This window comes from Pristiophorus japonicus, chromosome 18 (assembly GCF_044704955.1).
Source record: "Pristiophorus japonicus isolate sPriJap1 chromosome 18, sPriJap1.hap1, whole genome shotgun sequence".
NCBI classification, from domain to species: Eukaryota; Metazoa; Chordata; class Chondrichthyes; family Pristiophoridae; genus Pristiophorus; species Pristiophorus japonicus.
The window spans coordinates 108,000,882-108,028,044 of NC_091994.1; the positions used below are offsets into that span (position 1 = coordinate 108,000,882).

Genomic DNA, 27,163 nt, shown 5'->3' on the forward strand with positions numbered 1-27,163 from the left:
CCCTGCAGGTCCTCTGGCCCTCGGCGCGGCGCAGCACGACTGTAGGGGGCGGAGCCAGGTCCCTGCGCCGAAAACAGTGCCGGGACCTCTGCACATGCGCGCTACAGTGGGCACGCATGTTCAGTAGCTCCAGGCGCCCGAAACTGTGTGGGAGGGGCCCGAAGCACGCAGTCCCTCGCCCTGGCCGAATGGCCTCACTGGGGCTGCATTCATAAGGCTCCTCCCACGGCCAGCTCCTGCTTCCTCCCGACCCGAATCGACTCCCACTTCCCGCCCCCGCCTCCAGGACAGGACCCGACACCGACCTGACTCCCGCCCTCCGGACCCGAGCCGACTCCCGCTTCCCGCCCCGCCTCCGGACCAGACCCGACTCCCGCTTCCCCCCCGCCCACTGGACTCCTCTCCCGACCTGACCTCCCTCTCCCCTGACCTGACCTCCCTCTCCCTCCTTCCCCCCCCTCTCCCACCACCCCGCCGACCCGACCCAACGCCACCTACCTGAAAATCTGGTGCTGGGAACGGTCCTGCCCGAAGTCTCGTGCCCGGCCCGTTCAGTCCTCCCCGCCTTCTCCTTCCCCCCCCCCTCGCATCCTCCCTTCCCCCCCCCTCCCATCTCCTTCCCCCCCGCCTCCCATTCTCCTTCCCCCCGCCCCTCCTTCTTCCCTCCCTCTCCCTTCCCCCCCCCTCCCATCTCCTTCCCCCCCCCCCCTCCCATCTCCTTCCTTCCCCCCCCCCTCCCATCTCCTTCCCCCCCCTCCCATCTCCTTCCCCCCCTCCCATCTCCTTCCCCCCCCCTCCCATCTCCTTCCTCCCCCCCCCCCTCCCCCCCCCATCTCCTTCCGCCCCCCCTCCCATCTCCTTCCCCCCCCTCCCATCTCCTTCCCCCCCCCTCCCATCTCTTCCCCCCCCTCCCATCTCCTTCCCCCTCCCCTCCCTTCCTCCTTCCCCCCCCCTCCCATCTCTTCCCCCCCCTCCCATCTCCTTCATCCCCCCACCCCATCTCCTTCCCCCCTCCCATCTCCTTCCCCCCCCCCTCCCATCTCCTTCCCCCCCCCCTCCCATCTCCTTCCCCCCCCCTCTCCCATCTCCTTCCCCCCCCCTCCCCTCCCATCTCCTTCCCCCCCTCCCCGTCCATTCCCTCCCCCCTCCCATCTCCTTCCCCTTCCCCCTCCCCCTCCCTTCTCCTTTCCCTCCCCTCCTCCCATCTCCTCCCCCCTCCCATCTCCTTCCCCCTCCCCTCCCCCATCTCCTCTCCCCCCGCCCCTCCCATCTCCTTTCCCCCCCCCCCCTCCCATCTCCTTCCCCCCCCCCATCTCCTTCCTCCCCCCCCCCTGCGCCCCCCCATCTCCTTCTCCCCCCCCCATCTCCTTTCTCCCCCCCCCCATCTCCTTCCGCCCCTCCCATCTCCTTCCCCCCCTCCCATCTCCTTCCCCCCCCCTCCCATCTCCTTCCCCCCCCTCCCATCTCCTTCCCCCCCCTCCCATCTCCTTCCCCCCCTCCCATCTCCTTCTCCCCCCCCATCTCCTTCTACCCCCCATCTCCTTCTACCCCCCAGCTCCTTCTACCCCCCATCTCCTTCTCCCCCCCCATCTCCTTCTCCCCCCCATCTCCTTCTCCCCCCCATCTCCTTCTCCCCCCCCCCATCTCCTTCTCCCCCCCCCCATCTCCTTCTCCCCCCCCCCATCTCCTTCTCCCCCCCCATCTCCTTCTCCCCCCCCCCCATCTCCTTCTCCCCCCCCCCATCTCCTTCTCCCCCCCCATCTCCTTCTCTCCCCCCCATCTCCTTCTCTCCCCCCCATCTCCTTCTCTCCCCCCCATCTCCTTTCCCCCCCATCTCCTTCTCCCCCCCCATCTCCTTCTCCCCCCCCATCTCCTTCTCCCCCCCATCTCCTTCTCCCCCCCATCTCCTTCTCCCCCCCATCTCCTTCTCCCCCCCATCTCCTTCTCCCCCCCACTCCTTCTCCCCCCCCATCTCCTTCTCCCCCCCATCTCCTTCTCCCCCCCCATCTCCTTCTCCCCCCCCCCTCTCCTTCTCCCCCCCCCGTCTCCTTCTCCCCCCCCCGTCTCCTTCTCCCCCCCCGTCTCCTTTCTCCCCCCTCCCCGTCTCCTTTCTCCCCCCTCCCCCGTCTCCTTTCTCCCCCCTCCCCCGTCTCCTTTCTCCCCCCTCCCCCGTCTCCTTTCTCCCCCCCTCCCCCGTCTCCTTTCTCCCCCCTCCCCCCTCCCCCCGTCTCCTTTCTCCCCCCTCCCCCGTCTCCCGTCTCCTTTCTCCCCCCTCCCCCGTCTCCTTTCTCCCCCCTCCCCCGTCTCCTTTCTCCCCCTCCCCGTCTCCTTTCTCCCCCCCTCCCCCGTCTCCTTTCTCCCCCCTCCCCCGTCTCCTTTCTCCCCCCTCCCCCGTCTCCTTTCTCCCCCCTCCCCCCTCCTTTCTCCCCCCCTCCTTCCCCCCCCCCCGTCTCCTTTCCCCCCCCCTCCCCCGTCTCCTTTCCCCCCCCCCCTCCCCCGTCTCCTTTCCCCCCCCCCCTCCCCCGTCTCCTTTCCCCCCCCCTCCCCCGTCTCCTTCCCCCCCTCCCCCGTCTCCTTTCTCCCCCCCTCCCCCGTCTCCTTTCTCCCCCCCTCCCCCGTCTCCTTTCTCCCCCCCTCCCCCATCTCCTTTCTCCCCCCCCCTCTCCCGTCTCCTTTCCCCCCCTCATCCCCTCGCTGTCAGAAACACAGACACTGACAGACAGAGAATGAGAGACACACACAGACAGACAGAGAGATAGAGACACTGACAGAGACACACTGGGGGGGGGGGGGGGGGGCATCCCAGCACGCTGTTGGAGGGCTCCCGGTGCTGCAGTCGGTAAGTAGAAAATGTTTTATTTATTGATTTAAAAAAAAAAAAAATTATTTCTTATTAATTTTTTTTTGATTTATTGGTTGATTTATTGATGTATTTATCATTTATTATTGATGATGGCTCTTTATTTGTAAAACTGAAGTGTTTAATGTTTGTAAACTTCCCTTTAAACCCTAGCCCCCCCCCCCCCCCCCATTCCCCACGCCTGATTTGTAACCTAAGCCTGATTTTCTAAAGGTTTTTTCGAGCGTACAAAAATCTTCACTTACTCCATTCTAAGTTAGTTTGGAGTAAGTTTTCACTGACGAAACTTTGAAAACAGGCGTAAGTGACCGGACACGCCCCCTTTTGAAAAAAAAATTCTGTTCCAAAGTAAAACTGTTCTAACTGACTCGAACTGGAGCAAACTAAATGACGAGAATTCCAATTTCTAAGATACTCTGTTCTGCACCAGTTGCTCCTAAAAATCAGGAGCAAATCATGTGGAAACTTGGAGCCGAGAACTCTGAGGCGTCGTTCCAGAATAAGGTCGCAAATGGAGATGAGGAGAAATTTCTTCTCAGTGGGTCGTGAATCTTGGGAATCTCTGCCCTGGAGAGCTGCGGAGGCTGGGTCATTGAATATATTTAAGGTGGAGATAGACAGATTTTTGAATGAAAAGGGAGTGAAGGGTTATGGGGAGCGGGCAGGTAAGTGGAGTTGGGGCCAAGATCAGATCAGCCATGATCTTGCTGAATGACGGAGCAGGCTCGAGGAGCCCACTGGCCTATGCCTGGAGTAAGTATCAAACCCACAACCTGCTGACTCAAAGGCGGAAGTACCATCACTGATCCATGGCTGGCACCTGAATTGCTGGCTGCAGTTTCACTCAATGCCAGGTGTGCTCTCCAATTCTCCCGACGGCAAGGAAAATGATTCACTCAACCATTACCCCACCCAATAAATTATTCTGTTAGTCTGCCCCCACAAGTGAACATATCCACCTTGTCCTTCAAAGGTTAATGGCTTTGACTTTAACTCAATAAATATTCCCACATAAGTATCCTGTTACTAAATTAATCATTTCATAAATAATCCTGAATCGTTAAGCCCCAATAAATTGCTCGAGTCATCCCTTCAGAGTATTAATCAAATGCAATTTATTATCTTAGAATTATTCTATCGGATTCTCCTCCGCAAATTAGTGTTATAAATATTCTCCTCATGAATTACTAAATTACAACAATCCTTCTGGCATCTGATAGACTCGGATTAACTGGGTCAATTTGGAATTCTCATCAAGAAAATAAATTGTCAAGGGCAATCTTTGGATGGGAGGCTGAAAACCAAGAACTGAAAATTAGATTCTGTGCCGATGCAATTGTGTTTCTGATTTGAATCCCAGGCTGCTCGTTCCAAAGCTGTGGATTGACCCATGGTGCAGTTATAGTCTGACGCTGATGCTGCTACCAAAACAAGCGCTCTACTCGGAACCCCTCCACGGCAAACGAGCCCCAGGTGGGCAGAGGAAATGTTTCAAAGACACCCTCAAAGCCTCCCTGATAAAGTGCAACATCCCCACCGACACCTGGGAGTCCCTGGCCAAAGACTGCCCTAAGTGGAGGAAGTGCATCCGGAAGGGCGCTGAGCACCGCGAGTCTCGTCGCCGAGAGCATGCAGAAAGCAAGCGCAGGCAGCGGAAGGAGCGTGCGGCAAACCAGACTCCCCACCCACCCTTTTCCTCCAACCACTGTCTGCCCCACCTGTGACAGCGTCTGTGGTTCTTGTATTGGACTGTTCAGCCACCTAAGGGCTCAGTTTAAGAGTGGAAGCAAGTCTTTCTCGATTCCGAGGGACTGCCTATGATGATGATGATGATGGTGTGAAAGAAAGACAGACTTGCATTTATATAGCGCCTTTCACGACCGCAGGACGCCCCAAAGCCAATGAAGTACTTTTTTGGAGTGTAGTCACTGTTGTAATGTGGGAAACATGGCAGCCAATTTGTGCACAGCAAGCTCCCACAAACAGCAATGTGATAATGACCCAGATGGTCTGTTTCAGTGATGTTGATTGAGCGATAAATATTGGCCAGGACACCGGGGATAACTCCCCTGCTCTTCTTCGAAATAGTGCCGTGGGATCTTTTACATCCACCTGAGAGAGCAGACGGGGTACTTGGATTAATATTTCAACTGAAAGATGGCACCTCTGACATTGCAGCACTCCCTCAGCTCTGCACTGGGAGTGTTAGCCTAGATTTTTGTGCTCGAATCTCTGGAGTGAAGCAGTGTCACTTTTCATGGATGCTGTTAGTGTAGTGTAAATGCAGCCCCCATCCTGAGTCGGGGCATGACTTGACACTGGATTAAATTCAGAGTCACTAGGCCCTGTACAACAACAACAACTTGTATTTATATAGCACCTTTAACATAGTGAGACGTCCCAAGGCGCTTCACAGGAGTGATACCTGCCGTATAAGTAGAATTTAGAGCAGGTGACCAAAAGCTTGGTCAAAGAGGTAGGTTTTAAGGAGCGTCTTGAAGGAGGAAAGAGATGTAGAGAAGCGGAGAGGTTTAGGGAGGGAGTTCCAGAGCTTGGGGTTCAGGCAACAGAAGGCACGGCCACCAATGGTTGAGCGATTATAATCAGGCAAGCTCAAGAGGGCAGAATTAGAGGAGAGCAGACATTTCGGGAGGGGGGTGGGGCTTGTGGGGCTGGAGGAGATTTCAGAGATAGGGAGGGACGAGGCCGTGGAGGGATTTGAAAATAAGGTTGCGAATTTTGAAATCGAGGCGTTGCTTAACCGGGAGCCAATGTAGGTCGGCGAGCACAGGGGTGATGAGTGAGCAGGACTTGGCGCGAGTTAGGACACGGGGCAGCCGAGTTTTGGATCACCTCTAGTTTACGTAGAGTAGAATGTGTACAGTCCACAAGTTTCGCATTGGTGTGAAGCAGAATCCGATAGACTTGTAGTGAGATTGCACTGTCACAGCGTCAGGAAAAGCCATGCAGTGCAAACTGGGCAAGTGTATCGGGTTCCCTTTCTCATTATTCTAGGGCACAGCTTGATTTGCTGTGACAGCTGACACCACAGTCTGATGTGACTCTCGGCCGATTACATGGACGGTTTCACACGAGGGGGTGGTGGAACCCTGTAGATGTTTGGTTGTTAATTTCCCCTCCTGTCCAGGGAGAGTGTCTTCACTTTACTTGCAGTCAGACGTTGGTAGCACTGTCTCATGCTGTGGGATGAGGAGTTCCAGTTCCTGACCCATTCTGAAGATGGGATGGGCTACCAGCTGACTTTCAAGAAAGTGGCTCCCTTTGTCTATGATGCAATTGGTTTCCCAAGCATTTAAAGAAAGAAAGACTTGGATTTATATAGTGCCTTTCACAACCACCGATCGTCTTAAATTGCTAAACAGCCAAGGAAGTACTTTTTGAGTGTTGTAATGTGGGAAGCACAGCAGCCAATTTGTGCACATACAAGCTCCCACAGACAGCAATGTGATAATGACCAGATAATCTGTTTTTGTTATGTTGACTGAGGAATAAATCTTGGCCCCTGGGCCCAGAAGAGCCGAAGGCCCAGGGACAGCACGGGCCCAGCCCACACTACGATATGTGCGCGCACTAGGTCCGTGCAGCAGAGCAGGTCTCCAGTCGTCCTGGTTAACCCTTGCCACTGGATAAAGACCTATCTCTGTCAAGCCCGTGTGGTGGCTGATGTGCAACGGTCACCGCATGTTAAAAAAAATCCACTCACCGGCATCTTCCACCCCTTCAATTGGAGTTCAGGACTGGAATATCGGATCCTTTATTGAAACATCTGTGTACTCATGTGGAAGCAAGTCATCCTCATTCGAGGGACCACCTATGATGGATGATGATGATGAAATCTTGACCAGGACACTGAGGATAACTCCCTTGCTCCTCTTCAAAATAGTGCCATGGGATCTTTTGCATCCACCTGAGAGTGCAGACGGGTCCTCGGTTTAACGTCTGTACAGGGTATTGGTGAGGCCGCACCTGGAGTACTGCGTGCAGTTTTGGTCACCTTTCTTAAGGAAGGATATACTAGCTTTGGAAGGGGTACAGAGATGATTCACTAGGCTGATTCTGGAGATGAGGGGGTTACCTTATGATGATAGATTAAGTAGACTGGGTCTTTACTCGTTGGAGTTCAGAAGGATGAGGGGTGATCTTATAGAAACATTTAAAATAATGAAAGGGATAGACAAGATAGAGGCAGAGAGGTTGTTTCCACTGGTCGGGGAGACTAGAACTAGGGGGCACAGCCTCAAAATACGGGGGAGCCAATTTAAAACCGAGTTGAGAAGGAATTTCTTCTCCCAGAGGGTTGTGAATCTGTGGAATTCTCTGCCCAAGGAAGCAGTTGAGGCTAGCTCATTGAATGTATTCAAATCACAGATAGATAGATTTTTAACCAATAAGGGAATTAAGGGTTACGGGGAGCGGGCGGGTAAGTGGAGCTGAGTCCACGGCCAGATCAGCCATGATCTTGTTGAGTGGCGGAGCAGGCTCGAGGGGCTAGATGGCCTACTCCTGTTCCTAATTCTTATGTTCTCATCCGAAAGATGGCACCTCCGACAGTGCAGCACTCCCTCAGCACTGCACTGGAGTGTCAGCCTGGATTTTTGTGCTCAAGTCCCTGGAGTGGGACTTGAACCCACAACCTTCTGACTCAGAGGCGAGGGTGCTGCCCAATGAGCCACGGCTAGCACTGTAAGGACGCGACTGCTGCCAACGAAGCGGGAGTTGTTGCGCGCGTGTGCAGTCTGTGTTATTTGTTGTTTGTTGTTGCCGGACTTCCCAAAATGAGGAATAAAGAAACGGATTTCGAGAAGTGTCTCCCTTGTGGAAGAATGAGCGAGGGATATTTTTCCACTCCGTTTTATAAATTGCCTGATTGCCTCTGTGCGCCCTGGTAACGCTCATTGTAACTCCATTGAGTCTGAAGCCACTGTCAACATCCGAGCTGGGCTGATCCCTCGATGCAAATGGAATTTCTTCTCTCAGAGGGATGTAAATCTGTGGAATTCGCTGCCTCAGAGAGCTGTGGAAGCTGGGTCATTGAATAAATTTAAGACCGAGATAGACAGTTTCTTAACCGATAGGGGTTATGGGGAGCGGGCAGGGAAGTGGACCTGAGTCCATGATCGGATCAACCCTGATCGTATTAAATGGCGGAGCAGGCTCGAGGGGCTGTGTGGCCTATTCCTGCTCCTATTTCGTATATTCTTATTAAACTATTTCCAGGAGCTCATTTTGGAACTCAGAAAACCAGGTGAGTCGGAGAGAAAAAAACCACTTGCCTGAGCACTTCGGGGTAGAAATTCGGGCGTGTCTCGATTGCAGAGTTAAATCAGGCAGAGCGGTAAATTTTGCCCTGGGCAATAATTTGCGCCTTCAGCCACAAAATTCACCAGCTGGGCCCTGAGTTTGGAGCGCAGCGCAGCGCTAAGGGAGGCGTTCCACACCGCTTTTAAGGCGTTCGGCCCCAACAGAGGCTTCCGTGGAGAGAAGAAAAAACCTGGGGGAGAAAAAAATCACCAAAAAATTTCCAATTCGTTACTGATGTGACCAGAACATAAATCGCAAAAATAAAAACGATCACACTTAGCTGAGGAAGATAATTCTTCACTCACTTCGGCCGGTACAGCTCGGAACGCTAGCTTTCATTGGCGTTCCCACTAGGGGGCGCTACGGAGCGGGCGCGATCCAAATATCGAGCCGGTGTCGCGAACACAGGCGTTGCTCGCCTCTCCCGGGCGGTACTGCTCCGCGCTCCGGTAAATCCGGCACTTAATGTCCTGGCCTAGCGCTGGAAGCTGGCTGTCCGGGCGCAAGTGTTTACCGCCTTCATTGCCGCCCCTCCGGGGTGCTGAGAGGGACAGCAAAACGCCGAATTTCCAGCACTTAGTGTTTCATTTTTAATCGGCTGTTCATAAATCAAATTGCTAATGGGAAAAACGATGGGTGTTTTAAATTTTATTTGCATTTCTTTATATTAACAATATTTCCAGCAAGGGGAAAAAGCCACGAGAATTGTCTTTTATGCAGACCTCCGTTGTGAGCGTACAGGGGGTATTGATAATCCAGAGAGCAGCTCATGGAGAACCACCTGCACGACGCCTGTCCGCTACAATGTAAAAACACCTTAACTGTGTCAATTCAGTCAAAGATAGCAGGGGAGAATTTCCCAGGTACGTTCTCCCGATCGATTGCCATAGGTTACAGGCGAGCATCTTATTTCGCTGTACAGTTGCGTTGCAGTCCAGGAAAGTGACAATAGTTTTTTCTCTCTCCTGAGCTCCCTTGAGGAGGACCGTGCTTGGACATGAATAACTGTGAAAGCTCGAAATTAAATTGATCAAATTTTGAGGACAAGACTGCACAAGTATCGTACAATGTGGACTTTCTTTCATTAACACTGCAAGCACATCAAAGGTTAAAATAATAACCAATTGGATGTTTAGCGAGAGATTCTTAGAAAAACACTATTGTGGAAAGAGTTGATTGGGTGAACTTAGTGACTGAGAAGCCAAGCGAAAACCCTCACTTTGGCTGCTCACAGCATGCTGTACATTCCCTGAGCCTCCAGATGGCGCTGTTTTGCAACATTTGTGATCGGCGCGTGTTGTAATTCATTGAACAGACAGAAATAGTGGCCCGAATATTGCGGCGCCTCTGTGTGCGTATGATGTACGCCCACACCCGAAGAGGCCCCGCACCTCGCCGAGAACTGGCTTTTGCGATCTGTCCAAATTTCCTATGACGGATCGCACGCATCCCCACGGGAAGGACATCCGCGGGCGGGACAGAGATTGGCCAACTCCTGCCCAGTGAATGTCCTTCAAACTCTCACGCCTGGTAAAAGCAGGCGTATGGTCGACTTTTACCAGCATTAGAGTTTTAAAACATAGAAACATTTAATTTAATCACACATTTTTATATTAAAAACCCTGTCCATAAAGATAAGTTTATTTTTAACCCTATTAAAACACTTTTTTTTAAAAAAAAAATACCCCCCCCAATTTTTTTTCTAAAATATTTAATTACAATTCAATTTCAATTAATTTTAAGTTTGTGAGGTGTTTTTTTATTTATGGTTTGTGTTTCTTTTTTTTTAAAAGGGGTTATTCTCATTGACACTAATGGGAGCTCGTACAAACGGCTCCTAATATTATCAATGAGAATACTCCATCGTGATTGGTGGTCCAGGCCCAGGTGATTCCAGGATATATGTACCTGTGGGACATGTTCCCGTATGCTGCACAGTGAATGGAGGCCTCCGACCGCAGTCCTTCGTTCCTCCGGGATTACCATGTCCTTTTGTAAAAAAAAATTCGGGTTGGAGTCGTCCGCCCGAATGAAGCCTCCGACCGCAATTTCCCCCCCAAGTTAGATAAAATCCAGAGAATTGGAACCGTTTTCTTCCAGTTTTCTCCCCGTCTCCTGAATATGTTGACCCTCAATGGAATACAGTTTCACGGACCTGCAGGACCTCACCCAAGTAGTATTACTTCATGTGTGAGCCGAGGTAATGAGTTATTTGACCGTGAAGGGTTTCACAATCTTGTTTGCACCCTTTGTTCACACGAGCATTTTCCATCAGGAACGCAAGCTCTAACTGACTTATAAGAACATGAGAAATAAGAGCAGGAGTAGGCCATGGAGCCCCTCGAGCCTACTCCTCCATTCAATAAGATCATGATTGAACTTCTAAATCAACTCTGCTTTCCTGATTTCCCTGGTGCCCAATAATCTAGTGATCTCAATCTTCAATATACTCAATGACTGTCCATCCACAGCTTTTTGGGGAAGAGAATTTCAAAGATTCACAATCCTCTGACTAAATTTCTCCTCATCTCAATCCTAAATGGCCGACCCGTTATCCTGAGACTTTGTCCCCTAGTTCTAGACTCTCCAGACAGGGGAAACATCCTCTCAGCAACTACCCTGTCAAGCCCCCTCCAAATCTTATACGCTTCAAGGGGATCACCTCTCATTCTTCTAAACTTCTAAAGTGTATTGGCTCAATCTCTCTTCAGCCCTCTTGTCCCCAAAAATCAATCTCGTGAACCTTTGTTGCACCCCCTCTGAAGCAAGTGTATCCTTCTTTAGGGAAGGAGACCAAAACTGTACTCCAGGGGTGGTCTCACCAAAGCCCTATATAATTACAGCAAGACTTCCCCCCTACGCGTGTACTCCAACCCCCTGGCAATAAAGGCAAACATACCATTTGCCTTCCGAATTGCTTGCTGGTCTTGCAGGCTGGGACCGGGCCGATTTCCAGGCCGGGCTGCTGCAGGCTGCTCCCTCCAATGGCAGGCACAGCAGGAGGGGCGAAGGAGCGGCAAGAATTCATCGAGGGAAGAGACCGGGGCCCAGGAGAGGCGAGGGCCCAGGGGCAGCACGGGCCCAGCCCACACTGCAATGTGTGCGTGCACTTGGTCCGTGCATCAGAGCTAGTCTCCAGTTAATCCTTGCCACTGGACCAAGACCTAGCTCTGTCAAGCCCGTGTGGTGGCTGGTGTGCAACGGCCACCCCACGTTAAAAAAATCCACCCACAGGCATCTTCCACCCTTCAGGATGCAGTTCAGGACCTGGAATATTCGGTCCTTCATTGAAAAACCTGTGAACTCATCCCCTTTTGGCGTGGAAGCAAGTCGTCCTCGCTTCGAGGAACTGCCTATGATGATGATGATGCTTGCTATCGGTACTTGTCCGCTTTCTGTGCTGTGTATACAAGGACAACCAAATCCCTCTGAATACCAACATTTACTAGACTCTCCATGTTTAAAAAATATTCTGCTTTTCCAATCGTCCTAATGATTTCTCCGCCCCCCCACCCCCCCCCCCCTCCCCATCTTGCCCAGGTGCACTGGAGGATGAGACGTTTTAATTCAGGAGATTGCAGGACATGTCATCAGATCCCCGAGCTTTCTAACACATGAACCGAGTGACTGCCATGTGATACAGAACATGTAACTTCGAGTTCCGATTCATTTTCGAGGGCAGCAATCCAGGTTCCAGCATGCGGCATCAGAGGGCAGCGCAACAAAAGGCTTCTTTCTTCTGCAGCACTGCACAACAGAGAGCCTTGCCCTGAGGCGCTCACCAAATTGCCCAAACTGACAGTGATCCTCATTAGTATGTACCTCGGTGCCAGGCGAGTGATTTGACAAAGCCTGCATTGACGGCACTTCCTTCCGATCCTGTTGCAATGTTTTGGCCTTGGGTGGGAAGAGCGATTTCCAGTGTGTGTGATGACTGTTTTCAGCCTTTGGTGCCTTTTGTGGTGATTTAACTCAAACTTGCCCTGTTGGGAAACTGTTGCTAATAGCAGCAACAACAACTTTTATTCATATAGCGCCTTTAACTGGGCTGGACAGGGTAGATGCAGAGAGGATGTTTCCCCTCGTGGGGGCATCTACAACTCGGGGGCATAGTTTCAGAATAAGGGGCCGCCCATTTAGAACTGAGATGAGGAGGAATTTCTTCTCTGACTGTCGTGAATCTGTGGAATTCTCTGCCCCAGAGAGCTGTGGAGGCTGGGTCATTGAATATATTTAACGCGGAGATAGACAGATTCTTGAGTGATAAAGGAGTAAAGGGTTATGGGGAGTGGGCAGGGAAGTGGAGCAGAGTCCATGATCAGATCAGCCATGATCTTATTGAATGGCGGAGCAGGCTCGAGGGGCCAAATGGCCGTCTCCTGCTCCTATTTCTTATGTTCTTTTGTTCTTATAACGCCCCTGCTGCTCTTCGAAATAGTGCCATGGGATCTTTTACGTCCACCTGTGAAGGCAGACGGGGCCTCGGTTTAACGTCTCATCCGAAAGACAGCACCTCCGACAGTGCCGCACTCCCTCAGCACTGCTGGAGTGTCAGCCGAGATTTTGTGCTCCAGTCTCTGGAGTGGGACTTGAACCCACAACCTTCACACAGATCTAAGATAATTGGCTGAAGAAGCAGGGGAGAGTTGAGAATTTTTTTTAACGCAGCGAGTTGTTATGATCTAGAATGAAAGAATAAAATGAAGCTGCCTAAAAGATTCAGCAACAACAACTTATATTTATATAGCGCCTTTAACGTAATGAAACGTCCCAAGGTGCTTCACAGGAGTGTTATGAGATTTTTTTTCAAAATTTGACTCCGAGCCACATAAGTAGAAATTAGGGCAGGTGACAGAGGTAGGTTTTAAGGGGCGTCTTGAAGGAGGAAAGAGAGGGAGAGAGGCGGAGAGGTTTAGGGAGGGAGTTCCAGAGCTTGGGGCCCAGGCAACAGAAGGCACAGTCACCGATGGTTGAGCGATTATAGTCAGGGATGCTCAAGAGGGCAGAATTGGGAGGAGGTGGGGGGTTGTGGGGCTGAAGGAGATTACAGAGATAGGGAGGGGCGAGGCCATGGAGGGATTTGAAAATAAGGATGAGAATTTTTGAAATCGAGACATTGCGTAACCGGAAGCCAATGTCGGTCAGCGAGTACAGTGGTGATGGGTGAACGGGACTTGGTGCGAGTTAGGACACGGGCTGTCGAGTTTTGGATCAACCCAAGTTTAGGTAGGGTAGAATGTGGGAGGCCAGCCAGCAGTGTGTTGGAATAGTCAAGTCTAGAGGTAACAAAGGCAGGGATGAGGGCTTCAGCAGCGGACGAGCTGAGGCAAGGGTGGAGACGGGTGATGTTACATAGGTGGAGGTAGGCGGTCTTAGTTATGCTGCGGATATGTGGCCGGAAGCCCATTTCAGGGTGTAATATGACATCAAAGTTGCGAGCAGACTGGTTCAGCCTCAGACAGAAGTTGGGGACAGGCAAGGGAACAGAGTATTGTCAATAGTATCTTTGAAAAGTGAATTGGATATATACTTGAAATGGAAGAAAGTTGTAGAGCTATGGGGAAATAGCAGGGCAGTGGGACTGATTACACAGCTCGCTCTGTAAGAGAGTCATCATAGGCACGATGAGCCGAATGGCCTCCTTCTGTGCTATAAGATTCTATGTTTCTACAGCAACAACAACTTGTATTTATATAGCGCCTTTAATGTAGTGAAACATCCCAAGACGCCTCACAGGAATGTTACAAGATAAAAAATTTGACACTGAGCCGCATAAGTAGAAATTAGGGCAGGTGACCAAAAGCTTGATCAAAGAGGTAGGTTTTCAGGAGCGTCAAAAGGAGGAAAGCGAGGCGGAGAGCTTGTAAATCAGAAGAGATTGTGGGATGAGGGGTAAGTGGGATGTGTGAAGGAGGATTCACTATGGGGATATCATCATCTTGGATTTTTTGAGCAATGGTCGTTCCGATTATCTCCAACACCGTCTCCACCATCATCATCATAGGCAGTCCCTCGGAATCGAGGAAGACTTGCTTTCAGTCTAAAAAATGAGTCCTTAGGTGGCTGAACAGTCTAATACGGGAATTACAGTCTCTGTCACAGGTGGGACAGACAGTGGTTGAAGGAAAGGGAGGGTGGGGAGTCTGGTTTGCCGCATGTTCCTTCCGCTGCCTGCGCTTGTATTCTGCATGCTCTCAGCGACGAGACTCGAGGTGCTCAGCGCCCTCCCAGATGCTCTTCCTCCACTTAAGGCGGTCTTTGGCCAGGGCCTCCCAGGTGTCGGTGGGGATGTTGCACTTTATCAGGGAGGCTTTGAGGGTGTCCTTGAAACGTTTCCTCTGCCCACCTTTGGCTCGTTTGCCGTGAAGGAGTTCCGAGTAGAGCGTTTGCTTTGGGAGTCTCGTGTCAGGCATGCGAACAATGTGGCCTGCCCAGCGGAGCTGATCGAGTGTGGTCAGTGCTTCAATGCTGGGGATGTTGGCCTGGCTGAGGACGCTAACGTTGGTGCGTCTGTCCTCCCAGGGGATTTGCAGGATCTTGCGGAGACATCGTTGGTGGTTTTTCTCCAGCGACTTGAGGTGTCTGCTGTACATGGTCCATGTCTCTGAGCCATACAGGAAGGCGTCTCCTCCATGGGGGCTAGATCATGCAGGCGGCCTATCTCCCTATTGGTAGCCCTCGCTGCCTCCAGTTATGAGCTATGTTGTCCTGCAAGAAGTAGAACTGTTGCGATGGCACCTCAGTAGATTTTTCTCCGCAGTCTGGCCACAGATTCCGAAGTGCCCCAAATGCTCCGGCTGTTAAAACGCAGAGAATTTTTTTTTTCCTTAACGTGCATCTGTCTAACTCGTAATCATTAATGTCGAACGTCGCTCCCTCTCCTCAGGTCGCACGAGCTTCTATGAGCAGTACGGTGTCATTTGTGATGTTATTCAGAACCACCTGACGGAAATTCTGACCTTTGTCGCCATGGAGACCCCGGTGAACATCAGCGACTCTGAAGAGATTCACAGAAACAAGATGAAGGTGTATGCCAGCTTGGAAAGACTCCATAAGACGAGTGCCGTCATTGGCCAATATCAGGCGTACAATGCCGAGGTCAGACACGAGCTCCAGAAGCCAGCGGATTACTCGAGCGCCGTTCCAACCTTTGCTGGTAGGTATATTCGCTCCTGAACTTACCCCCTCACTGACTAACACAGCACTCTGTGGGATATACAGAAGAACATAAGAAAGGAGTTAGATGAAGTCCTTGCTAATAGGGGGATCAAGGGGTATGGCGAGAAAGCAGGAAGGGGGTACTGAAGTTGCATGTTCAGCCATGAACTCATTGAATGGCGGTGCAGGCTAGAAGGGCTGAATGGCCTACTCCTGCACCTATTTTCTATAAATAGGAGCAGGAGTAGGCCATTCGGCCCCTCGAGCCTGCTCCGCCATTCAATAAGATCATGACTGATCTTCTACCTCAACTCCACTTTCCTGCACTATCCCCATAATCCCTTGATTTCCTTAATATCCAAAAATCTATCGATCTCTGTCTTGAATATACTCAAAGACTGAGTCTCCACAGCCCTCTGGGGTAGAGAATTCCAAAGATTCACCACCCTCTGAGTGAAGAAATTTCTCCTCAGCTCAGTCCTAAATGGCCGACCCCTTATTCTGAGACTGTGACCCCCTGGTTCTAGACTCCTCAGCCAGAGGAAACATCCTCCCTGCATCAACCCTGTCAAGCCCTGTAAGAATTTTGTATGTTTCAATGAGATCATCTCTCATTCTTCTAAACTCTAGAGAATATAGGCCTAGTCGACTCAACCTCTCCTCATAGGCCAATCCCCCCATCCCAGGAATCAGCCTGGTGAGCCTTTGTTGCACTCCCTCTATGGCAAGTATATGTCAGCTCTCTCGCTGTTTACCTCGATATGATGCTGTGCTTTGGGATACAGGGTCAGTCACTCGCCACTCCCACGTCGCCGTGACACTGAAGATAGTGACTTCCTACCAGCTCCAGTTGGTTCGGACCCGATCTGCAGAGCTGAGACTGCACACTGCTGGAGATAAAGTAACACATTATTTTAATGCAAAATAAACCCCAGACTGATGTGTAGGCATGGCGACAGCCACAGCAAATAAATTCGATGAGTTATGATTGGGCTCTGGAGGTGCCAATGTAAAGAGGCCCTGCAATCCCAAAGTGAACGCAGGGGTGATTCACACCAGGAACATATGAAATAGGAGCAGGAGTTGGCCGTTTGGCCCCTCGAGTCTGCTCCGCCATTCAATAAGATCATGGCTGATCTGGTCATGGACTCAGCTCCACTTCCCTGCCTGCTCCCCATAATCCTTCACTCCCTTATCATTCAAAAAAATCTCTCTCTCCACCTTAAATATATTCAATGACCCAGCCTCCACAGCTCTCTGGGGCAGAGAATTCCACAGATTTACGACCGTCTGAAAGAAGAAATTCCTCCTCATCTCAGTTCTAAATGAACAGCTCCTTATTCTTAAACTATGCCCCCTAGTTCTAGATTCCTCCACGAGGGGAAACATCCTCTCTGCATCTACCTTGTCGAGCCCCCTCAGTATCTTGTATGTTTCAATAAGATCACCTCTCATTCTTCTAAACTCCAATGAGTATAGGCCCAACCTACTCAACCTTTCTTCTTAAGTCAACGCCTTCATCTCAGGAATCAACCTAGTGAACCTTCTCTGAACAGCCTCCAATACAAGTATATCCTTCCTTAAATACGGAGACCAAAACTGTACGCAGTACTCTAGATGTGGCCTCACCAATTCCCTGTACAGTTGCAGCAGGATTTCCCTGCTTTTGTACTCTAACCCCCTTGCAATAAAGGCCAACATTCAATTTGCCTTCCTGATCACTTGCTGTACCTGCATTCTAACATCGAGCCCGTTCTGGCTCTCTGCAAGAGCACCTCAGCCAGTCCCACTCCCCCGACCTTTCCCCACAGCCCTGCAATTTTTTTTCCTTCAGGTACTTATCCAATTCTCTTCTGAAAGCCAGGACTGAGTCTGCCTCCACCACCCTTTCAGGCAACGCATTCCAGATCCTAACCACTCGCTGCGTTAAAAAAAAAAAAAAAGTTTTTCCTAATGTCGCCTTTGGTTCCTCTGCCAATCACCTTAACTCTGTGTCCTCTGGTTTCCGACCCAATGGGAACAGTTTCTCTCTGTCTACCCTGTCTCGACCCCCTCATGATTCTGAAACCCTCGATCAAATCTTCTCTCGACCTTCTCTGTTCCAAGGAGAACAACCCCAGCTTCTTCAGTCTATCCACGTAACTGAAGTCCCTCATCCCTGGAACCATTCTCGTAAATCTTTTCTGCACCCTCTCTAAGGCCTTCACATCCTTCCTAAAGTGTGGTGCCCAGAATTGGACACAATACTCCAGTCGGAATGCCTTGTTAGTGTTCTATACCGTGCAGAAAGCTCTTTGTCTTCCTTCAATATCAATATAAATTTATTGGTGGCATTCATTGGCTGCATTTTAATGAAAGAAAATATAAATATAAGATAATCACTAATAAATCCAATAAGGAATTCAGGAGAAACTTCTTTACTCTGACAGAACCTAGCAATAAACTGATCATTTTCAGGTTGGCAGGCTGTAACTAGTGGGGTGCCGCAGAGATTGGTGCTTGGGCCCCAGCTATTCACAATCTATATCAATGATTTGGATGAGGGAACCAAATGTAATATATCCAAGTTTGCTGATGATACAAAGCTAGTGGCAATGTAAGTTGTGAGGAGGATGCAAAGAGACTTCAAGGGGATATAGGCAAGCTAAGTGAGTGGGCAAGAACATGGCAAATGGAATATAATGTGGAGAAATGTGAAGTTATCCACTTTGGTCGCAAAAATAGAAAAGCAGAGTATTTTTTAAATGGTGAGAGTTTGGGAAATGTTGGTGTTCAAAGGGACCTGGGTGTCCTTGTACACCAATCACTGAAAGTTAACAGGCAGGTACAGCAAGCAATTAAGAAAGCAAATGGTATGTTGGCTTTTATTACAAGAGGATTTGAGTATAAGAGTAAAGACGTCTTACTGCAATTATATAGGGCCTTGGTGAGACCACACCTGGAGTATTGTGTACAGTTTTGGTCTCCTTACCGAAGGAAGGATATATTTGCCATAGAGGGAGTGCAACAAAGGTTCACCAGACTGATTCCTGGGATGGGGGGATTGTCCTATGAGGAGCGATTGAGCAGACTTGGCCTATATTCTCTCGCGTTTCGAAGAATGAGAGGTGATCTCATTGCAACATACAAAATTCTTACAGGGCAGATGCAGGGAGGATGTTTCCTCTGGCTGGGGAGTCTAGAACCAGGGATCTCACACTCAGAATAAGGGGTCGGCCATTTAGGACTGAGATGAGGAGAAACGTCTTCACTCAGAGGGTGGTGAATCTCTGGAATTCTCTGTCCCAGAGGGCTGTGGAGGCTCAGTCTTTGAGTCTATTCAAGACCGAGATCGATAGATTTTTGAATATTAAGAGAATCGAGGGATATGGGGATAGAGCAGGGAAGTGGAGTTGAGGTAGAAGATCAGATACGATCTCATTGAATGGCGGAGCAGGCTCGAGGGGCCGAATGGCTGACTCCTAATTCTTATGTTCTTATGTTAGGTTCTTACTCGAGAACGGTGAGAATGTGGCCCTCACTCCCAATGTTCCCTCTTGGCCCCTTTAACAGGCTGCGCTGGCCATTTAGAATTCCGCACATGCATGGTTTGTCGATTTAAAAGCCGGCACAGGCTGCGTGCGACTTAAAGTGAATGTGGGGTAGTTGAGGCGAATAGTGTAGCTGCATTTAAGGGGAAGCCAGATAAGCTCGTAAGGGAGAAGGGAATAGAAGGATAAGCTGAGAGGGTGAGTTGAGTTAAGGTGGGAGAAGGCTCGTGTGGAGCATAAACACCGGCACGGACCAGTTAGGCTGAATGGCCTGTTTGTGTGCTGCAAGTACCATGTAAATGATATATAATTCACACACTGGATTCGGCTCATTTGTACTGTGCCAGTAACCACTTTCTTCTCTTGGAACAGAATCTTGTAAAATCATCGCATACTTGTCCATTAAAAGTATCATGGAAAAAGAATATAATAGCACGGAGCTGTCCAAACCATTGTGCGGGGTGCTTCATTGGTTAGAATGTGGAATTCTCTGCCACAAACCCTTTGTTGAAGCAGAGTCTATGAATTATTTTGAAAGAGAGTGAGCCAGTTGCTTGAGGAAAAATAAAAGGAAGACTTGAATTTGTATAGCGCCTATCACGATCTCAGGACATCACAAAGCGCATCGGAGCCAATAAAGCACGAGGGAAAAAAGAATAAAAGGGTGTGCAAATAGGGTTATACTAGGTAAGGTGGGACCAAGCCCAATACTTTTTGGAGTGTAGTCACTGTAACATAAGAACATAAGCATTAGGAACAGGAGTAGGCCATCTAGCCCCTCGAGCCTGCTCCGCCATTCAACAAGATCATTGCTGATCTGGCCGTGGACTCAGCTCCACTTACCCGCCCGCTCCCCATAACCCTCAATTCCCTGATTGGTTAAAAATCTATCTATCTGTAATTTGAATACATTCAATGAGCTAGCCTCAACTGCTTCCCTGGGCAGAGAATTCCACAGATTCACAACCCTCTGGGAGAAGAAATTCCTTCTCAACTCGGTTTTAAAAATTGGCTCCCCCATATTTTGAGGCTGTGCCCCCTAGTTCTAGTCTCCCCGACCAGTAGAAACAACCTCTCTGCCTCTATCTTGTCGATCCCTTTCATTATTTTAAATGTTTCTATAAAATCACCCCTCATCCTTCTGAACTCCAACGAGTAAAGACCCAGTCTACTCAATCTATCATCATAAGGTAACCCCCTCATCTCCGGAATCAGCCTCGTGAATCGTCTCTGTACCCCCTCCAAAGCTAGTATATCCTTCCTTAAGTAAGGTGACCAAAACTGACGCAGTACTCCAGGTGCGGCCTCACCAATACCCTGTACAGCAGACCTCCCTGCTTTTGTACTCCACCCCTCTCGCAATGAAGGCCAACATTCCATTCGCCTTCCTGATTACCTGCTGCACCTGCAAACTAACTTTTTGGGATTCATGCACAAGGCCACTCCCAGGCCGCCTGCAATTTCTGCGGTCTGGAGGAGTCCGTGTTCCATGTTTTTATGGAATGCACGAGGTTGCAGCCCCTGTTTTATTATTTGAAGGGGCTGCTCCTGAAATTCTGGCTGCACTTCAGTCCCACTCTCCTGATCTTTGGGCACCCTGTGCGGAGGGGAGCGGGTAGGTCCGAAGGCCTCCTCGTAGGACTGCTCCTGGGCACGGCCAAGGGTGCCATCAGCCGGTCCAGGCAGCGGGCGGTCGAGGGGGTCGTTCAACCTGACTGCCTGCCTCTCTTCCGCTCTTACATCCGGTCCAGGGTGTCCTTGGAGATGGAGCACGCGGTGTCCACCGGTACGCTCGCGGCCTTCCGCGAGAGGTGGGCACCGGAGGGACTGGAGTGCATCATCACGCCCGGCAACCAAATTTTAATTTGATTTTACGTTTTAAAGTTAATTTGTTTTAATTGCCGGTGCTTTTAGTGTCCCCTTCCCTTTTATAGGGGGCACTGGGGAAAAATTGTGATTTTAGTGCCCAAAAAAAAAAACAAAAAAAAAAGAAAAAACACACAAAAAAAAAAAAAAAGGGGGGAAAAAAAGGGCCTTGTAAATGTCTGGAGTGTCACCCAGGTCGGGTGGCACTCTTTAATGTTTTATGTTTTCGCAGATAAACTCAAAAGAGTTTCATGCACAAGGCCAACTCAAAAGAGTTTCATGCACAAGGCCACACTAGTCTGAAAACGCCCAATCTCATCTGATCTTGGAAGCTAAGCAGAGTCAGCCCTGGTTAGCACTTGGATGGGAGACCACCTTGGAATACCAGGTGCAGTAGGTTTAACGTTGGTGGACTTTGAATCCAGCGATCAGAGTTCAAATCTTGGTAAAAGCTGATTTTTCCAAAAAGAGTTTCATGCACAAGGACCCCCAGGTCCCTCTGCACCGCAGCATGTTGTAATTTCTCCCCATTCAAATAATATTACCTTTTACGATTTTTTTTTCCTAAGGTGGATGACCTCACACTTTCTGACATTGTATTCCATCTGCCAAACCTTAGCCCATTCGCTTAACCTATCTAAATCTCTTTGCAGCCTCTACACAACCCGCTTTCCCACTAATCTTTGTGCCATCTGCAAATTTTGTTACACTACACTCTGTCCCCTCTTCCAGGTCATCTATGTATATTGTAAACAGTTGTGGTCCCAGCACCGATCCCTGTGGCACACCACTAGCCACCGATTTCCAACCTGAAAAGGACCCATTTATCCCGACTCTCTGCTTTCTGTTAGCCAGCCAATTCTCTATCCATGCCAATACATTTTCTCTGACTCCGCGTACCTTTATCTTCTGCAGTAACCTTTTGTGTGGCACCTATCGAATGCCTTTTGGAAATCTAAATACACCACATCCACCGGTACACCTCTATCCACCATGCTCGTTATATCCTCAAAGAATTCCAGTAAATTAGTTAAACATGATTTCCCCTTCATGAATCCATGCTGCGTCTGCTTGATTGCACTATTCCTATCTAGATGTCCCGCTATTTCTTCCTTAATAGTTTCAAGCATTTTCCCCACTACAGATGTTAAACGAACCGGCCTATAGTTACCTGCCTTTTGTCTGCCCCCTTTTTTAAACAGAGGCGTTACATTAGCTGCTTTCCAATCCGCTGGTACCTCCCCAGAGTCCAGAGAATTTTGGTAGATTATAACGAATGCATCTGCTATAACTTCTGCCATCTCTTTTAATACCCTGGGATGCATTTCATCAGGACCAGGGAACTTGTCTACCTTGAGTCCCGTTAGCCTGTCCAGCACTACCTCCCTATTGTCTCAAGGTCCTCCCTTCCCACATTCTTGTGACCAGCAATTTTTGGCATGGTTTTTGTGTCTTCCACTGTGAAAACCGAAGCAAAATAATTGTTTAAGGTCTCAGCCATTTCCACATTTCCCATTATTAAATCCCCCTTCTCATCTTCTAAGGGACCAACATTTACTTTAGTCACTCTTTTCCGTTTTATATATCTGTAAAAGCTTTTACTATCCGTTTTTATGTTTTGCGCAAGTTTACCTTCGTAATCTATCTTTCCTTTCTTTATTGCTTTCTTAGTCATTCTTTGCTGTTGTTTAAAATTTTCCCAATCTTCTTGTTTCCCACTAACCTTGGCCACCTTATACGCATTGGTTTTTAATTTGATACTCTCCTTTATTTCCTTGGTTATCCACGGCTGGTTATCCCTTCTATAACCGCCCTTCTTTTTCACTGGAATATATTTTTGTTGAGCACTATGAAATAGCTCCTTAAAAGTCCTCCACTGTTCCTCAATTGTGCCACCGTTTAGTCTGTGTTTCCAGTCTACTTTAGCCAACTCTGCCCTCATCCCACTGTAGTCCCCTTTGTTTAAGCATAGTACGCTCATTTGAGACACTACTTCCTCACCCTCAATCTGTATTACAAATTCAACCATACTGTGATCATTCCGAGAGGATCTTTTACTAGGAGATCGTTTATTATTCCTGTCTCATTACACAGGACCAGATCTAAGATAGCTTACTCCCTTGTAGGTTCTGTAACATACTGTTCTAAGAAACAATCCCGTATGCATTCTATGAATTCCTCCTCCAGGCTACCCCATGCGATTTGATTTGACCAATCGATATGTAGGTTAAAATCCCCCATGATTACTGCCGTTCCTTTTTCACATGCCTCCATTATTCCCTTGATTATTGCCCTCCCCACCATGAAGTTATTATTTGGGGCCTATAAACTACGCCCACCAGTGACTTTTTCCCCTTACTATCTCTAATCTCCACCCACAATGATTCAACATTTTATTCATTAGAGCCAATATCGTCTCTCACAACTGCCCTGATATCATCCTTTATTAACAGAGCTACCCCACCTCCTTTCCCTTCTTGTCTATCTTTCCGAATCGTCAGATACCCCTGTATGTTTAATTCCCAGTCTTGGCCACCCTGCAACCACGTTTCTGTAATGGCCACCAAATCATACCCATTTGTAATGATTTGTGCCGTCAACTCATTTACTTTATTTCGAATGTTGCGTGCGTTTAGGTAGTGTTTTACTACTAGTTTTTAAACCATGATTTTTAGTTTTGACCCCTCCTGCAGCCCCTTTATATTCAGTGGCCCTTTTTATTTTTTGCCTTGGGTTTCTCTGCCCTCCACTTTTACTCATCTCCTTTCTGTCTTTTGCTTTTGTCTCCTTTTTGTTTCCCTCTGTCTCCCTGCATAGGTTCCCATCCCCCTACCATATTAGTTTAACTCCTCGCCAACAGCACTAGCAAACACTCCCCCTAGGACATTGGTTCCGGTCCTGCCTAGGTGCAGACCGTCCGGTTTGTACTGGTCCCACCTCCCCCAGAACCGGTTCCAATGCCCCAGGAATTTGAATCCCTCCCTGCTGCACCACTGCTCAAGCCACGTATTCTTCTGAGCTGTCCTGCGATTCCTACTCTGACTAGCACGTGGCACTGGTAGCAATCCCGAGATTACTATTTTTGAGGTCCTACGTTTTAATTTAGCTCCTAGCTCCTTAAATTCGTCTTGTAGGATCTCATCCCTTTTTTTACCTATATCGTTGGTACCAATGTGCACCACGACAACTGGCTGTTCACCCTCCCTTTTCAGAATGTCCTGCACCCGCTCCGAGACATCCTTGACCCTTGCACCAGGGAGGCAACATACCATCCTGGAGTCTCGGTTGCGGCCACAGAAATGTTGTAATGTAGGAAACGCAGCAGCCATTTTGCACACAGCAAGCTCCCACAAACAGCAATGTGATACTGACGAGATAATCTGTTTTTGTTATGTTGATTGAGGGATAAATATTGGCCAGGATGCCGGGGAGAACTCTCCTGCTCTTCTTTGAAATAGTGCTGTGGGATCTTTTGCATCCACCTGAGGGGGCAGACGGGGCCTCGGTTTAACGTCTCATCCGAAAGACGGCACCTCCGACAGTGTTGCGCTCCCTCAGCACTGCAGTGCTGTATCAGCATGGATTATGTGCTCAAGTCCCTGGAGTGGGGACTCCGAGGTGAGAGTGCTGCCCACTGAGCCACGGCTGACACTTGATGCAGGTGACGAGCATTGTGGCAGCACTTGAATGAATAACACGTAAGCTTTCAGCATTGTTGTCGTGTTATCATTCTGTGCAGCAACAGAGGGGAAAGAAAGAAAGTGTTTCTCCCAGCCGAGATGTTGGACCAGCAGCACTGTGTTGTCGCCGTCGTCTTTCGTATGGTCGTAGCAAATCAAATGTCAATTTCTAAGTTGGAGATCGAGGCCAAAGCTTCCAGTGTAACCGCGTGGATATCCCGCAGGCTGCCTGTGAATTCCCTCTGAGGGCAATGATCAATGATGTGCTCCAGGGTCTGATTAGGAGCTCCACAGTCACATGATGGGGAGGCTTTAATCTTCTGTCGATGGAGGAGGTGGCAGCGTTGACCGTGACCAGTTCTGAGGAGGTTGATGGTTGTTCACTGTTTGTGAGGAAGGTTTGCTCCTTCAGGTTGTACCGTGGGGTCCTCTATAAGGAATCCATTCCGTATGTCGCAGTTCTTCCAAGCATTTCGCCCTCGGTCATCAAGCCTGAGGGGAGATCGCTGAAGGGCTTCTGCGACGGTCCAAAATGGGCGTCTAGATTTGAGACAGGTTGGTGGTCGGTTGTTGAAGTCGGCCTGGATCGGCAGGTCTTTGCTGGTGCAGTGGTCATATTCTCTGGAGATTCGTGGCGTAGGTGTGGTCCAAACACGGGGAACACGGTGTTGGTGTTGATAAAAGCGTACTGGTGATGATTCTCATCGTAGAATTCTGCTGGACATCAGCGGATTTGCCATGCGGACTTGCTAGCCATGCTGGAGAGCAGTACTCCGCTGGAGAGCAGTACTCCGCTGGAGAGCACACCGGGGCGAGTGCTGCCGTACCGAGGGTTTGAACGTCTGCTCCCCACGTGGATCCGGCCAGTTTCTGGATCAAGTTGATCCCACTGTGCCATGCGTTACTTGCTTTCACCACTTGTCAGCAGTACAGAGTAACGCTGTGAATTTTCCGTCTGTGTTTCAGGTGTAGCGATGTTCCTGGAGAGCCCTCAGTGGGATAATGTGCCTTTTATACTGACCGCTGGAAAAGCACTGGACGAGCGAGTTGGCTACACTCGAATTGTGTTCAAAAACAAAGCTTTCTGCCTCCAAAATGAGTCGACGAGAAAGGCGGAATACAGTCAATGCAAGCCGAGGCAAATAATCTTTTATGTCGGTCACGGAGACTTGAATTTTCCCGCTATCTTGATCAGTAAAAACCTGTTTAAACCCGTGATGGATGGATTGAGCTGGAAACAAGTGGCGGAATTTCCCGATGTCCACATGTTTGGCCTTCCCTTATCGGACTATTACATCTACACCCCGGTGATGCAGAAGGATGCTTACGCGGTGCTGATACCCCAGATTCTCCAGGGCAAACGAGACTCGTTTGTCAACACCGAGGATCTTTTGGCCTCGTGGAAAGTCTGGACGCCGCTTCTTAAGGACCTTTCCAAGGAGAGGCCCCGCCTGTATCCTGGTGGGGCACAGAACGGAGACGTGCTGGACTTCACGGTTGCCGGGAGAGCGGTTTTGTTTAGCGCGGCGGAACCGGTGACGATCATCGCGGCGGGCATTGGCCCCCAAAGCGCAAGCGGCTACAAGGTGGCGGAGTCAAGCTTCCGCGGAAACAGCCTGGTGTCGGCCAACACCGAGGAACTAATTGAGCGACTGGCCTCCCATCTGCATCGAGCCGCTCAGGCGACTGTGCAGGAAGTGGGGAAGTTCCATCTGGCTGTGTCGGGAGGCTTGAGCCTGGTGGGCTTGTTCCAGAGGCTGGCCGCGTATCACTACACCTTCCCCTGGAAACACACCCACTTCTGGATGGTGGACGAGCGCTGCGTCCCGCTCCGCGACGCCAAGTCCAACTTCAGGAGCGTGCACGACCACCTGCTGAGGCATTTCAAGATCCCTTACGTCAACATTCACCCCATGCCCGTCCACATGAACCAGCGGCTGTGCGTCGAAGACGACCGCGGCGCCGACCTCTACGCCAACGAAATCAAGATGTTGGTGAACGGGACCAGCTTCGATTTTGTCTTGCTGGGGGCGGGGGCCGACGGCCACACCGCCTCGTTGTTTCCCAACAGCCAGGCTCTGAGCTGCGATGGCAAACTGGTTCTGTTCTCGGAAAGCCCGGTCAAACCTCACCAGAGGATGACCCTTTCCTTGAGCGCCATAAACCGGTCCAAGCACATCGCTGTCCTGATCACCGGGAAGAGCAAACATCCGATTGTCAGTAAAATGAGCAAGGCGGGCGAGAAAGCGCAGAGCTGGCCCATTACCAGTGTCCAGCCCTCGGATGGCAAACTGGTTTGGTTTATTGACCACGATGCGCTGCTGGGTTGACCAAGGCTCATGGTGTGGCATCCTCACTGCCTGCCTTCCAGACCCGAATCTCAATCTTCTGGTGTGACAAACTTTCTAAAGCAACTCTTTGTGTTAATGAAGTAGTATTGTTATTCTTGGTAGGGGGAGGGGAGGTGGGCGGAGGGGGGGGTTAATTCTGGGTATAAGCGGCAAGCCAATTAATAATAACTTAACCAGCAATAAATACAGCGGGGCAGATTTTCACCTTCAACCGTCTGGGCTGTGATCTGGCGGAGTGGATCCCATACCCGTCGTGGATCCCACCCGATTCCCATTCCGTTGATTCCAGCCAAATGAAAGTCGGCGCCTTCTGCAGCGGGCAGCCAAACCACTCTGCCAGACCCAAGTCGTGAAGCCAAAAAAATCCCTCGCCGTATTCCCTGGCAACAAATCCGC

The 27,163-nt window shown here is 49.9% G+C and overlaps 1 protein-coding gene and 1 pseudogene across 2 annotated transcripts in view; both read left to right on the forward strand.

Moving 5' to 3' along the window:
• h6pd (hexose-6-phosphate dehydrogenase (glucose 1-dehydrogenase)) overlaps window positions 1-26,801 on the forward strand; it is a 90,237-nt gene extending 63,436 nt beyond the window's left edge. For both annotated transcript variants that reach the window (XM_070861042.1, XM_070861041.1), the window contains exons 4-5: window positions 15,069-15,338; window positions 25,383-26,801. In XM_070861042.1, the coding sequence (XP_070717143.1) occupies window positions 15,069-15,338; window positions 25,383-26,746 (1,634 nt within the window). In that variant the 3' untranslated portion in view covers window positions 26,747-26,801. The remainder of the gene's footprint in view (window positions 1-15,068; window positions 15,339-25,382) is intronic.
• Window positions 21,018-21,136, forward strand: LOC139229430 (5S ribosomal RNA; annotated as a pseudogene).
• Window positions 26,802-27,163: the final 362 nt, after the last annotated feature.